The sequence below is a fragment of the Melanostigma gelatinosum genome, assembly GCF_949748355.1.
Source record: "Melanostigma gelatinosum genome assembly, chromosome: 18".
In the NCBI taxonomy this organism is placed as follows: Eukaryota; Metazoa; Chordata; class Actinopteri; order Perciformes; family Zoarcidae; genus Melanostigma; species Melanostigma gelatinosum.
In genome coordinates, this window is record NC_136651.1 from 19,789,689 (window position 1) to 19,802,955 (window position 13,267).

General features: G+C 43.7%; 1 protein-coding gene across 1 annotated transcript in view; it reads right to left on the minus strand.

The window, feature by feature from the left end:
• The window catches only part of dcc (DCC netrin 1 receptor), a gene marked incomplete at both ends in the record, with an annotated part of 265,559 nt that overhangs the window by 52,333 nt on the left and 199,959 nt on the right, over window positions 1–13,267 (minus strand). Inside the window, 2 exons of the mRNA XM_079290162.1 lie at window positions 4,669–4,807; window positions 7,100–7,338. Of these exons, the coding sequence (XP_079146288.1) occupies window positions 4,669–4,807; window positions 7,100–7,338 (378 nt within the window). The remainder of the gene's footprint in view (window positions 1–4,668; window positions 4,808–7,099; window positions 7,339–13,267) is intronic.

Below are 13,267 nucleotides of genomic sequence, written 5' to 3' on the forward strand. Positions count from 1 at the left end.
TAAACAAAGCGCCTGATGTTGGCGCTGGGTGAAAAGTCATGCAAGTTGTTGCAATTTTCTCCTGAAGGGGACATTAATGTCTCTATCAAGCTTCATGGCAATCAATCTAGTTGTAGAGATGTTTCCCTCCAAACCACAAAAGTGAAGCCCATAGAAAAGTCAGGGAATCACCAAAGTCAGTAGGATTCATGGCAATCCATCCAATAATCATTGAGAAGTGGTCTGACCGACCGACCGACCGACCCTACCAGAGACCGGAGTCATTGCTATTTTATTTTTTTACAGAGTTGACTATCCGGTCAGTGTATCTTTGCTCCTTGTCAAAAGACGACTGAAACGAAAGGTGTGTCGTCGTTCTTCACCCACCTGACAACAATCTCTACGGTTCAGTTGTTCCGTGGCTTTGGTGTGACTTTCTTGTATTGCAGCAATCTGCTCTGTTTGAACTTGAGAGAAAAGTGTGCCGAGGGTAACTTCCGTCACTCTCCTGAATTGTATCGCTCCTGTTGTGAAAATGTCAACCACTCGGCTTCGCAACCACGACTGTCACCGCGGAGTCATAGATGTGATTAAAAGCATGTTGTTAGGTTTCACACCGGGGCAGGCCCTCAAAGCTCACATTCCCAGCACTGGCTAATGAAACCTTGTTGAATCTGACATGATGCGCTGCGGGAAATCACAAGTTCCTGCTGAGCCTGTTAGCGACGGTGACAACCTGTACTTCTCAATAAATACAGAGGGAGGCCCTCGGGACAATACACCTGGTCTGCACATAGCTGCTGGAGAGAAAGTATTGTTTCCAGTGTTAAAAACTGAAATAATTACACTTCTCTACAGTTTACAGTCAATGCTACTGAGTGGTGGACTACTCAGCCCGATCTGCATCAACAATAAAACAGCCTGGGTTGTTTTTATTTCTTTATACCAATCACAAGTGTCTTGGGCAGCTGTGACGGTTCCCTATCTGGGTTACTTGTATGTTCCTTTAAGCCAGCAGGTACCAGAGGTGGTAATAAGTGGAGACACCTGGGCCCGGTGCGCTCCCACTATAAGGCTCCGCCTTCCTGGCAACCAGAGGCGCTCTCCTATCACCCCGTGGAGGAACGAGGACGGCTCGTTCCAACCACCGTTAGACGTCTTGTTTTATGTCTAGTAAAACTCTTTGCTTTTGGTAAACTGTCTGCGTCTCCCTGGTTAGGTCATGGCTGTCAGAGCCAGGTCGTGACAGCAGCACTAAGACCAGGATGCAGCGGTGGTGCCCTTGCAAAAATATATAGCACAGATAGCAAAAGGGAAGGAGAATGTTGCATGTTACACATGGCCAATGGCAAATGTATACCCACAGTCTACATCCAGTGAGTAAGACTACTACCAAAATAATAATTTCAACTGAAAAACACAGTTTGGATTCAATTGAACCACCAATCAGTTCCAACACCGTTAGTGTACATCTCCCAAAATGACTGTTAGCACCAAAAAAAAGCCTTCACCACCCTCACAGGGTGATTTGACAGGTTGTAAGAGCTATGATGGGAATAAAGGCCCTCTATCTAAACTTTCTCCATTAACAGCCACTGGTTACAGTCAAGGAACAATCGAATGGGTTCAATGTTATCGCAGGTGTATTTTGAAAGGAGGATGTTAATGGAATGTTTTCCAGTCACAGACATATCCTGAAGGTGGACCACACCATAATTGCAGCAGAACTACTTATCGTTTCGCTTCTATTTTGAGACTTTTCTCCCAAGAGAAAACAAGCCTCAAATGCCCAAAGAAGGTGACAAAGCCCACTTGCGGCTATATGAGTATATCAGGACAAATGCTTCACTTATTGTACGGATAGAAATATGGGAATAGAATGGACACCATCCAAGGAGGGCATCTAAGTGTGGGAGGCATGAAAATTGCATGACAATCTGTATAATATGTATATAGTACATTTCTAAATGTACAAGAAGTGAAAGCTTGAGACAGATCAGAGGATCAGCAAAATCATTTGGATTCAAATCATTTGGATTCAAGGCAGAGTGGTCAGAGTGTCCAGAGATGGTGGATGACTGCAGGGACTGAGAGGGCTCAGTCCGTCTGCTCGCTCTGAATGTCAATGTATTCCAGCAGGCCCCGGGGAGCCGGTGGTGGTAATGCCGTTCACGCTTAATTGGGTGACAAATCCGACAAACATGATTGTAAACATCCTGAAAGGGATACCTTGACATTTTGATTTCGGTCTGTGGTTGGGTTTCATTGTTGCAGAGGGTTGTTGTGTGTGTGTGTGTGTGGGGGGGGGGGGGGGGGGGAGTGGAGTTTCTGCATTACACCTCACTGAACCAAAACAAGATTTCTGTGCATTGTTAAACCCCGTGTTAGAAGTAATCTCTGTTCAGGAGGGAAAAGAAAACAAGAAGCTTCCACCCCCATATTGTTTTGGTGAACCCTTGTTTCCCAAAACCTGCCCTCTTTGAGTGTATCCCTGTTGTTCCCAGAATGACTTTCAACAAATCCTCCAGAGGAAGACGGAGCTGTCTGTGTGAGTGTTTTGCATGGCAGTGAAGAGAAAGTGACGGGGGAACATTTCAGCACAACTGAAAAAAGAAACACCTACTTATTAGAGTTGTAAAAGTTCCTTCTTGACTTTGTAAACAGAAGTTTGACAACAACAAAACTTAACTCAAGGTTCATTCAATGGAGTTCATTCAGTGTTTGTTCCATGGATTTATAAAAATAACTGGCTACAGCGTTGGAGGCGGGGTCTGATTCATTCTTATGGTAGCTGCTCAATGGTGCATGAAGCCAAATGACTCGACTGCATAGACTGTATATAAGAAGTGGACATAGTCATCGTGACGTCACCCATTGGTTTGTGGACTGATGTTTTAAAGCTTAGAGTTCGGAGATTTGGCTATCCCATCTTGGCTTTTTTATCAACCAGCGAACGGAATGCGGAGGAGTATTCCTCAGTAAATGACTGTGGATTCTATTTCACTCTAAATGGACCATCATTTACGAAATGAACATCATGCTGTATTGAAGAAGACTTGAAACTAGAGATTGAGACCATAAACTCATGTGTATAATGATTATTGAGGTAATAATCAAGTAAGAAGTAGGGTCAATTTCTCATAGACTTCTTTTTGCAACCTAAGGAGTCGCCCCCTGGTGGTCAGTAGAGATAATGCAAGTTTTAAGACACTTCTCCATTGGTTTCAATCAGCAGAACCAGATGTTTGCCGCCTGGTTGACTGCCTAGTAATAAATAACAGGAATCTTTCACATCCATGGGCCCAAAGGGCATGTGCACTAGCATTTCCTTAAACCTCGCCTCCCAGCCAGTCTTTAGCTCATTCACATGAAGAAAATAACTCTGGGTTTGGCCCTAATGATTAAAACAAGAGCCATTCAAGTGTCCTGTCCATCTACGTTCCGACCCCTATGGGCTTCCTTCATTGGGTTGCCGGGCTCAGCCTTAGAGAAAGGGTGAGGAGCTCAGACATCAAGGAGGAGAGCCGCTGCTTCTCTGCGTCGAAAGGGGCCAGCTGAGGGGGTTCGGGCATCATATCAGGATGCCTCTCCGACGACCCCCTTTAAAGGTTTTCTGGGCAAGTTCAATTAGAGGCCCCAGGGTAGACCCACAACTTAGATATCGTCTGGCCTGGGAATGCCTCTGGGTCCACTAGGTAGAGCTGGAAAACGTTGCTGGGGATAGGGACATCTGGAATACCCTCCTGAGCCTCCTGCCCCCGAGACCGGCCCCGGATAAGCAGAAGATGACGGATGGATAGATGTATGGATATTCAAATATTCTGAATGGGAAATTGATTCACCTAAAAAGAAATGATCATTATCGAGATGTCCAATCATATTGTTGTATAGCGTGGCCATTACAACCTGACATCTCTTAGTATTGCTCTGCTGATATGTTGATGCCAAGGCGATTTGCTGCTGAAGCTCTCTCCACCACCCCAAACTCTTCCTTATGTGCTAAACTTTGGTATCATTAATTTAACTGAGGTTTAAGGTTCATGTATATTTCGATCTGCGATTCTGTACCATTACACGGTATGTTAGGGTGGACTGGTTCTACAGCAGAGCTCTTGTTGCTGCTCACATTCTTGAGAACTTTGTCAAAGAACAGAACCTGTAACTCCAAATATGAAACTGTATAAAAAGATGCAACATATTTCTATTTCCTTGATGTTTCCTAAATGTCTACCTCAGCATATGGAGGTTGCTCAGTTGCTATGGAGAATGCTCAGTTGTATAAATCAATGGAACTCATCAGAAGACTCTCAGTGGTTCTCAGGATCTTCCACAAACCGTTCAACACCTTAAGATCTCTGCCGGCACACCCTAAAAACGGACTGGAGTCGTGAATGACAATATGTGACAACTGAAGGGAACACCATATGGTGAAATGACAAAGCACCCCAATGGATGTTTAAGGGTTAAGACTTGGGTTTTGAAGAAGGTTAGAATTAAATTTCGGTAAAGATATGGTCGGAATACATCCCATGGATGTAGTTTGTAGTGGACAAGTACAAGTAGCATTTAATATAAAACTCCTCCAATGATAAAAAAATCTTCTCAAAAACAATTGGTTGAATAATATTATGCCTCAGGGTTAGGCTTTAGGGATGTGTAGAAACACAAGCGTGCGTCTTAGAGACCTACCTGCTTCGTACGTCGTGGCGTGCGCCGTCATACTCCAAGTGCTGGACTTGCGGCCTTTGGTTACCATGACAGCAAACTCGTACATGGTGTTTGGTTTGAGGCTGGTGACGGTGTGGCTGAGAGCCGTGGTGTCTGCAGACTGGACAGACAATAGAGTTGTAGAATTCAGATGGTTTTAGAATAGAAATGGAGACAGACAGACAGACAGACAAATAGATATAGATTCTCCCTTGACAAGGCTCAACAACAAACAAAAAATACACAAAAGGAAAATAAAAGATTCTTTGTCATGACAAATGATGAAAGCTACTGTTACAATTTAATATATAGAAGAAACCATAGAGATATGCTGTCTTTAAGAAAGATGTATCCAAGACATAATGAGTTGAATAATGCCACTCATAAAAAGTTGAGAGTGTGTTCCTCCTCCGAGCATCTTATTTCATGTCTGTTGTGGAGACAGTCTGTCCTTGTGTTTGTACTTTCAACATTATTTCTATCTAAGACATTAAAACACCCCAGCATGCACTCTTTCCAGTTTGCACTCTTTCTGCCCTTGTATAGATTTCCTATTTACAGTGTTTTTGAAGTTTTCCACAAGTTCAGTGAAGAAAAGAAGTCTCAGCAGGTGAACAGGAGAATGTTGTCTTGCTTTCAGAACAAATCCAAATAACTCCAGGTTTTGTTTCAGTACCGTGCAGCCAATCTGTTTCTGTCAGCTGAGGATCATTTCCTAAGAGATGTCTTGATCAATAAAACCTTCTGAAACGGACATAAAACAAACAAACACAGTGCACAGTTTTACTCCAGTCTGTTTCATGCTCAGATGGCTGTAACTCTGGTGTGAAACTCCGTGATACAGGTTTACACTAGCTGTGCTCTACTTAGTCTTTCTGGAGAGCCACTTGTTATATAGCTGCAAGGGAGAGGGCACCTGCTTTAATTGAGTTCAGGCAGCGCTGGAGGTGGCAGGTTTGACATTTTATCCCTCAGATGATAATCATTTGCTGTGATAACGCTTCTTGTTCAGAAGGAGTATTAATAAGGTGTACTTGGATAAGGAGGCATAATACACATGTACGCAACATCTTATTCATTCCGTTGCAGATGAAAAAAAAGGATTGAGCTTGTAAGAGAGCAGAGGTGGGACTTGTTCTCACATCTTATGAGGGCCGAGTCAAGTCACAAGTTAAAAAAAGTCCCAAATCAATTCCAGGCCTAAAACTACATATAATTCAAAACAACTTTTATCTGACAGGTAATGGCAAAGGTCCAGTAATGACAAGTCCAATTGATAAATCCCTAACAAGTCATTATTTTACAGGTTATCAAGTAGAGACAGCTGAGTTCCAAGTTCAGTCTCAAATCATGACAGGTAAGTCCTAAGTCCAGCCTTGAGTCAAGACAGGTATGTTCCAAGTCAAGTCTCAAGTAGAGACAGGTAAGTCCCACTTCAAGTCACAAGTCAAGACAGGTAAGTTCCACTTCAAGTCACAAGTCAAGACAGGTAAGTCCCACTTCAAGTCACAAGTCAAGACACTTAAGTCTCACTTCAAGTCACAAGTCAAGACAAGTAAGTCCCACTTCAAGTCTCAAGTCAAGACACTTAAGTCTCACTTCAAGTCACAAGTCAAGACAAGTTAGTCCCACTTCAAGTCTCAAGTCAAGACACTTAAGTCCCACTTCAAGTCACAAGTCAAGACAAGTTAGTCCCACTTCAAGTCTCAAGTCAAGACAAGTAAGTCCCACTTCAAGTCTCAAGTCAAGACAAGTTAGTCCCACTTCAAGTCTCAAGTCAAGACACTTAAGTCCCACTTCAAGTCACAAGTCAAGACAGGTAAGTCCCACTTCAAGTCTCAAGTCAAGACAAGTTAGTCCCACTTCAAGTCTCAAGTCAAGACAAGTTAGTCCCACTTCAAGTCTCAAGTCAAGACACTTAAGTCCCACTTCAAGTCACAAGTCAAGACAGGTAAGTCCCACTTCAAGTCTCAAGTCAAGACAAGTTAGTCCCACTTCAAGTCTCAAGTCAAGACAAGTTAGTCCCACTTCAAGTCTCAAGTCAAGATAAGTTAGTCCCACTTCAAGTCTCAAGTAATGATGGTAAGTTCAAAGTCCATTCTCAAGTCAAGACAGGTAAGTCCAAGGTCAAATCTCAAGGCAAGTCTTAAGTTGAGGCAGGAAGTAGGCTTGAGAATATTTAGTAAGTCCAAGTCAAAAGGCTAAGTTCAGTCAAGTCCCAAATCAACGGTTTTCCTCAAGTCTTTTGTCAAGTCTTTTGGGGTTTTGTCAAGTCCAGTCTAAAGTCACCAGATCCATGACTCAAGTCCATCTCATCCCCAAGTCATGTCCACATCTTAGGAGGAGATTCTACTAAACTCAGAAGTGATGTAGAGCTGCACATTAACATCATGGATTGACTGTCTGTGTTCACCTTGTACTTTCCACTGGTGGAGTAGCTGGTCTTCCACTTGACGGAGTAGTACCGGACTTCAGACGCCTTCTGGTTTTTGGTCATGGAGTTGTCGGCCCAGGAGACGCGGACCGAGTCCGAGGACAGAGCCACGGCTTGGACCCCGACAGGGGGGATCATGGGAGTGCTGGTGTCTGGCATGGGAGTGGGGTATTTATCAAAGAGGTGGAAGAGGTCATCCTCAGATGGGTCTATGGGGTCTGGGGTGGGGGTGGGGGTGGGGGTGTTAACAATAACCAGGTTGTTTGGGGATAATTAATGAAATCATTCAGTGTAATGAATGTGTGATAATGAATATTTATATATGCAAACGAGTGTGACACAAGTATATATTCAGATTAATATAGGTTTGTTATGTGTCCATATACACACAGATGATAAAAAACAAAACAACAACATAATAAATACAAGCGATGACATGCAAGTTTGGAATTCAGCAAGCAGCCATGTTGGTTTGAGAGGAGGGAAGAAGGAAATGAGGAGTGGATGGTTAAGGAAGTGAAAAACAGGAGAGGGAGGAGGAGAGAAAAAGACAAAGGGTAAGAAAGTGAAAGGCGTTACTTTAAACAGGAAGTGGAGCCTCAGATCCACAGAGGGGCAAAGGACGAAACACTGTAACGAGCTGGAACACAACACCTGAAAGTGTCAGAAACCTGGACGTTTTTTAGTTCAATTATTATTGCTCGTCAAGTCGAGCAGAGCCCGTCAACAGGTATGTGAATCACATGTGTAATGTGTTTCACATGTGAAATCAACTATCGCTTACTCTACATTTTGGGTTAAAAAAATACTTGAATACTAGAAAAATAAAACCACCACAATTTGAGCTACACTGACACTGTGTGGATCTGTGTCTCCAACCAATCAGAATACAGATGCTGCCTTCACGTACCTTTAGAAATACCGTAAATGTGAGCATATCATCTTACAAAACCTTTGTGAATCGAATTACCGAGTACTCGGACATGCAGTTTAACTCTAATGTGAATCAATTTAAAAAAGCGATACAATTTGAAATAAATTACGGTTTCCGACTCGCAGCACCTAAACACCTCATGGGGTTCATAAACGTGACTTCTAAATCAGGAACTTGAGGCTAAAGGAGCACTTGAAGGCAGCAGGACAGGAAACAGACGCTAGAGAGCTGGAATGAGGAGAGGTAAAGATATAAACACACACCAGTTGAACTGCAAAGTCACTGTCATGAATTTCAACCGACTCGTGATATTTAGAGTAAGAAAAGCCTGCAGGGAAGCTGGAGGTGATGATTTTTAATGCTGGAAGATCTCTGTGAGGCTTGTTACTGAATGCTTTACCGCTTGTAGAAAAAAAAGGCTGAAATAAAAAAAGAATTCAAAATATATGCTTGCTAGTATTATAATATTATAATTAAAACTAAAAATGAATAATAAAATGTAAAATATGAAGTAAAAAATAATAGAAATACATCTGGAACTCTTTTCTTCTTTTTTTAATGATGCTCCAGTTTTAAAAAAGAGACCAGGAGCTGATCCCTGCCTGTCCGTCTTTAACTCTTTTCTGAATATTTCTGAAATCTATTTTTATCTCAGTGCAACACTCACACACACTCGCACACACACCACACACACACACCTACACACACACAGATTGTAGGAGTGTAAATGGAACAACTCTGCAGATAATTGCTCAGCTTCTTTAGGCTTCAACATCAGCCCTCAGATCCTCCTACAGTCCTACACTATCCAGACTTTTGGCAGGCCAAAGTGGTGCTGCAGGTACAAATGGGCTCTCTTTTGGTTACCACGTGGGTTCAAACTCAACCGAAGCACTGACCAGTAGTTCTTCTGGTTAATCCATGTAGTAACCAACAGACTAGTTTACCGTTAAAAAGGCCCGACCTGGAGTCAAAGACTCGGCTGGTTAAAGACGTCTTGCTGATATTGGATTTGTTCAAACAGGTCCAGCTCATTGATGACAATCAGGGCCAGACTAATAATGGGGACGTCATCTTTCTACATAGCTGTAGCTACAGAGCCACGTTAAAAGCTGGTGACATCAGTAAAGTAAGAAACATGAGCAGTCAGACTAAACCACGCAGAACATTACAGTTTACAGACCGACTTCCTGCTTCAGCTTTGTTATCATGGTGGGACAGAGGCAGTCGATGAGTCGTTTTTACAAGGGCCAGGAGAGGGACACGATCTCTATGTGACAAACACAGTAAATGAAGTGAAAGCCACGTATATTTCATGTCAAAATACTAATAAGTATTGTTCAATGACTCTTGAGTTATGGTTTCCGGCATTAAAATCCCACTGAAAAGCCTTACACCGGAGTCGTCCAACAGCACTTGATTATGTAAAGTGCCTTTAAACGGCTCTATTAAGAACGTCGCTCTTCTTAGGGACTTTAGAACGCTGCTTTTTACAGCGTATAAAAACAGTCAAAAACGCCTTTTTACAGCGTTTTTTCTTATGGTAATGAGCCCCTCCTTCTATTTTCACGATATCATTCTCTGTGCAATTCTCAATTTTATGCCGTAAAAAGCGCCGTTTCTAACATAACTCGTGTGAAAATAGAAGCGTTTACTGGCACTTTGGACTTTGCAAAGATGCCGTCATGAAACTTCACATATGTGTTGAGATTAAATGAAGGTCGAGTTTAAAGATGGGCGTGGTCCGAGCGGGGGTTGGATGTAGAGGGGTAGGGAGTGTGGCCCAATGCAGCGCAACATGGTCTCGACGTTTTACTCCGATTTCTCGATTTATACAGCGCGAAAGTCAAGCTCTTGACTCTCTGTGTGAGTTCAGGTGAAGGCGACATCGGTCCTGGGAGATGAAGGAGGCTCGTCCTGTTGTGTCTGCAGTCTAAACGAGACCACTGAGAAAATCAACACTGACATCTAATGTGCTGCTGCTGAAGAGAGATGTACAGCTGCAGGCCAACATAGAGAGAGAGAGAGGGAGAGATTGATGAAAGAGGTGTTCGGAGCTGCGGGGCGAGCTGCAGCAGGCGATGTCGTAGTTAAACTGGTCGTCCAGCATCACAATAAAGCTCTGGTCAGGACAGAATACTGATGAGGACGGCACTCCTCCCTCCACTCTCTCCTCCCTCCATCCCTTATTTCCTTTTTCTTTCCATCCCTCCTTTGTCTGCTCGCTTTTCTTCATCATTTCCAAATTTTTCTGCACTCCGTCTTTTCTTTTTCCCTCCCTCCCGTCCTGCATACCTCTCTCTTTTCCTGCTCCTACCCCAATCCCATCCTCTCCTTCTATCACTCCCTGTCTTTCATTCCCTTCCTTCTTCTTCCATTACTTATGCTCCACACTTCCTCGCTACCTCTTTTCTCTCTCCCTCCATCCTTTCATATTGCTCTTATCCCACCTCCCCCCTATCTCCCCCCGTCTCCCTCCTTCTCCCTCTCTGCGGTCTTCCAGTCCTTGATTAAATGGCGGCGTGGCGGTTGGTTGAGGATCAGTTCTGTCTCTGCAGTGTGTGGGCGGCAGGGCGAGGGACGAGGCAGTATATTAACGAGGATCCCACCGTTAACAAGACGCTTTTTAAAGCTCTCGTAAAAAACTCTCCTGCAGCCTGCCACCATAAAGTGACAGAGAATTCAGCTTGTCCCGGCATGACAAGACAGACAGTGAGTGTGAGTGTGTGTGTGTCACTGTTGATGACCTTGTCAGAACAATAATGGGTTTAGTTTCTGTCTCAGCCCTCAGGGTCTCAGCTTATCAACTCCTGACTGTCACACTACAACTCCATGTGAGACTGTATCTCTGCAGAACTCCATGTGAGACTGTATATCTCTGGATATATGTATACATATTATATCTGTATGTTTACGGAACTCCACGTGTGCACATACTCCATTTCTATAGAAGCGTTTAATGATTTTACATGTTTCTAAATGTTTCTAGAGATGTGTCTACATATGTCTATGGAAATATATACAGATGTGTATATGTATCTCTTTAGAATTCCAGATGTTTATATGTATCGCTTGAGAATTCCAGATGTGTATGTATCTCTTTAGAACTCCAGATGTGTATATGTAAACTACAGATGTGAATATGTATTTCTAAAGAACTCCAGCTGCGTATATGTATTTCGAAAGAACTCCAGATGTGTATATGTAAACTACAGATGTGAATATGTATTTCTGAAGAACTCCAGCTGCGTATATGTATTTCGAAAGAACTCCAGATGTGTATATGTAAACTACACATGTGTATATGTATCGCTAAAGAACTCCAGCTGCGTATATGTATTTCTAAAGAACTCTGGATGTGTATACATATTTCTAAAGAACTCCAGATGAGTATACATATCTCTAAAGAACTCCAGATGTATAAATGTATCTCTAAAGAACTACAGATGTCTATTTCTAAAGGTCTCTAAATGTGTATATGCATTTCTAAAGAACTCCAGATGTGTATATGTGGTTCTAAAGAAATCCAGATGTGTCTACCTGACTCAATAACTCCAGATGTGTCTACATATATCTTAATGATTCCAGATGTTTATTTTACTTTTTAAGAACTCCAGATGTGTCTCAGTATCTCTTTTGAAATCCAGATGTGTCTATGTATCTCTATATAATTCTCGATGTATTATGTGTTTCTACAGAACTCCAGATGTGTCCATGTATCTCTCTACAATTCCAGATGTGTTAAGGTTTTCATCCATCCAGCGCCAGCACAGATGTATCGCCTGTGTAGAACACTAAGCTAACCAGAAAATCAACATTTTTTGTTCTTTTTGGAAGTGGAATTAAATGAATGAACTTTTTTAAATTGCTTTATCAAATAAGGGAAAACAATGTAGGAGCCCCCTATCAGACATAAATATTATTCAAAGAATATAACTTTTTGTATATCTCAGAATATGTCTGGAGGGCAATCCTTTCAAGTAGACCGAGCCAGCAGCAGAACCTTTATCCAGCTGATCGTCTGGTTCCTTTGCTGCTCCGTGTAAACATGGGACGTTATAATCTGTTTCAGCAAACTGCAAAAGCTGTTTCTTTATGAATCTCGATGTGCGTTTGTGTTTGTTTCTGCGTGGTGTGACAGCCCCCGGGGTGGCAAGGGGGTTTCACGACAACACGGACCAATAAACACAACCAGTCGGTAGATAAATGGTGCAAGTGAGGTTTTTACTGAAGATAGAGAGTGGATAGAGGTAGGATAGACACTCAACAATACACTGTCCGCTTTCCAGAGGGATGGTCGGGGTTCACTTCCACGGTTCGGTGCACAACGGGTATTCCTCATACGGTCCAGGGCGCGGGCAGGAGCAGGGTAGTCGTACAGGCAGGGGTCGGGAGCCGGGCGGGTAGTCAGACGTTCCAGGGTGATCAAGGGGTAAGCCAGTTGTCTCCAATGCGTTTGCTGTGTCTCCGTCTCTTTCCACTCCTACTCTCTCCTAGTTTCCTGTGTCCGGGGCCCTTTTATAGTCCCCTCCTCCTCCTCCGATAGGGTGTGGTCGCTCCCTCGGCTCTCCTCCTCAGGTGTTGCTTGTTTGGGCTGATGGTGGTTTGGCGCTCTTTTCCACTCCCTGACATGGGGCTCCGCCTCCATGTCCGGCAATATCGTCCCTCTACCACTTCTCCTCTGAGGTTGCCCCTCCGGCTGCCACATACCCCCCCCCTTAAATCCGACCTGGGGGGAGGACTGCTCCAGGAACCTAGGGCGTCCCGTCTAGACAGGGCGTCCGCGTTTCCATGAGCGGCCCCGGATCTGTGGACAACAGAGAAAGCATATGGTTGAAGGGATAAAAACCAGCGTGTGACCCGGGCGTTATTGTCTTTTGAACGGGACATCCATACCAGGGGGGCGTGGTCCGTGACCAGGGTAAAGTGTCGTCCCAGCAGATAATATTTCAACTCCCCCAGAGCCCATTTGATGGCCAAACACTCCTTCTCGACCGTGGCGTATCTCGTTTCTCTCGGTAATAATTTTCTGCTTACGTATGTGATCGGGTGCTCCTCTCCATCCCTCAGCTGGGACAGGACGGCACCCACCCCGGTCTCGGAGGCATCTGTCTGTACCACCAATGGTTGCGTAAAGTCCGGGGTCACCAGCACTGGTTCAGAACAGAGTACTTCCTTCAGCTTCTCGAAGGCGTCCTCGGTCTCTGCCGTCC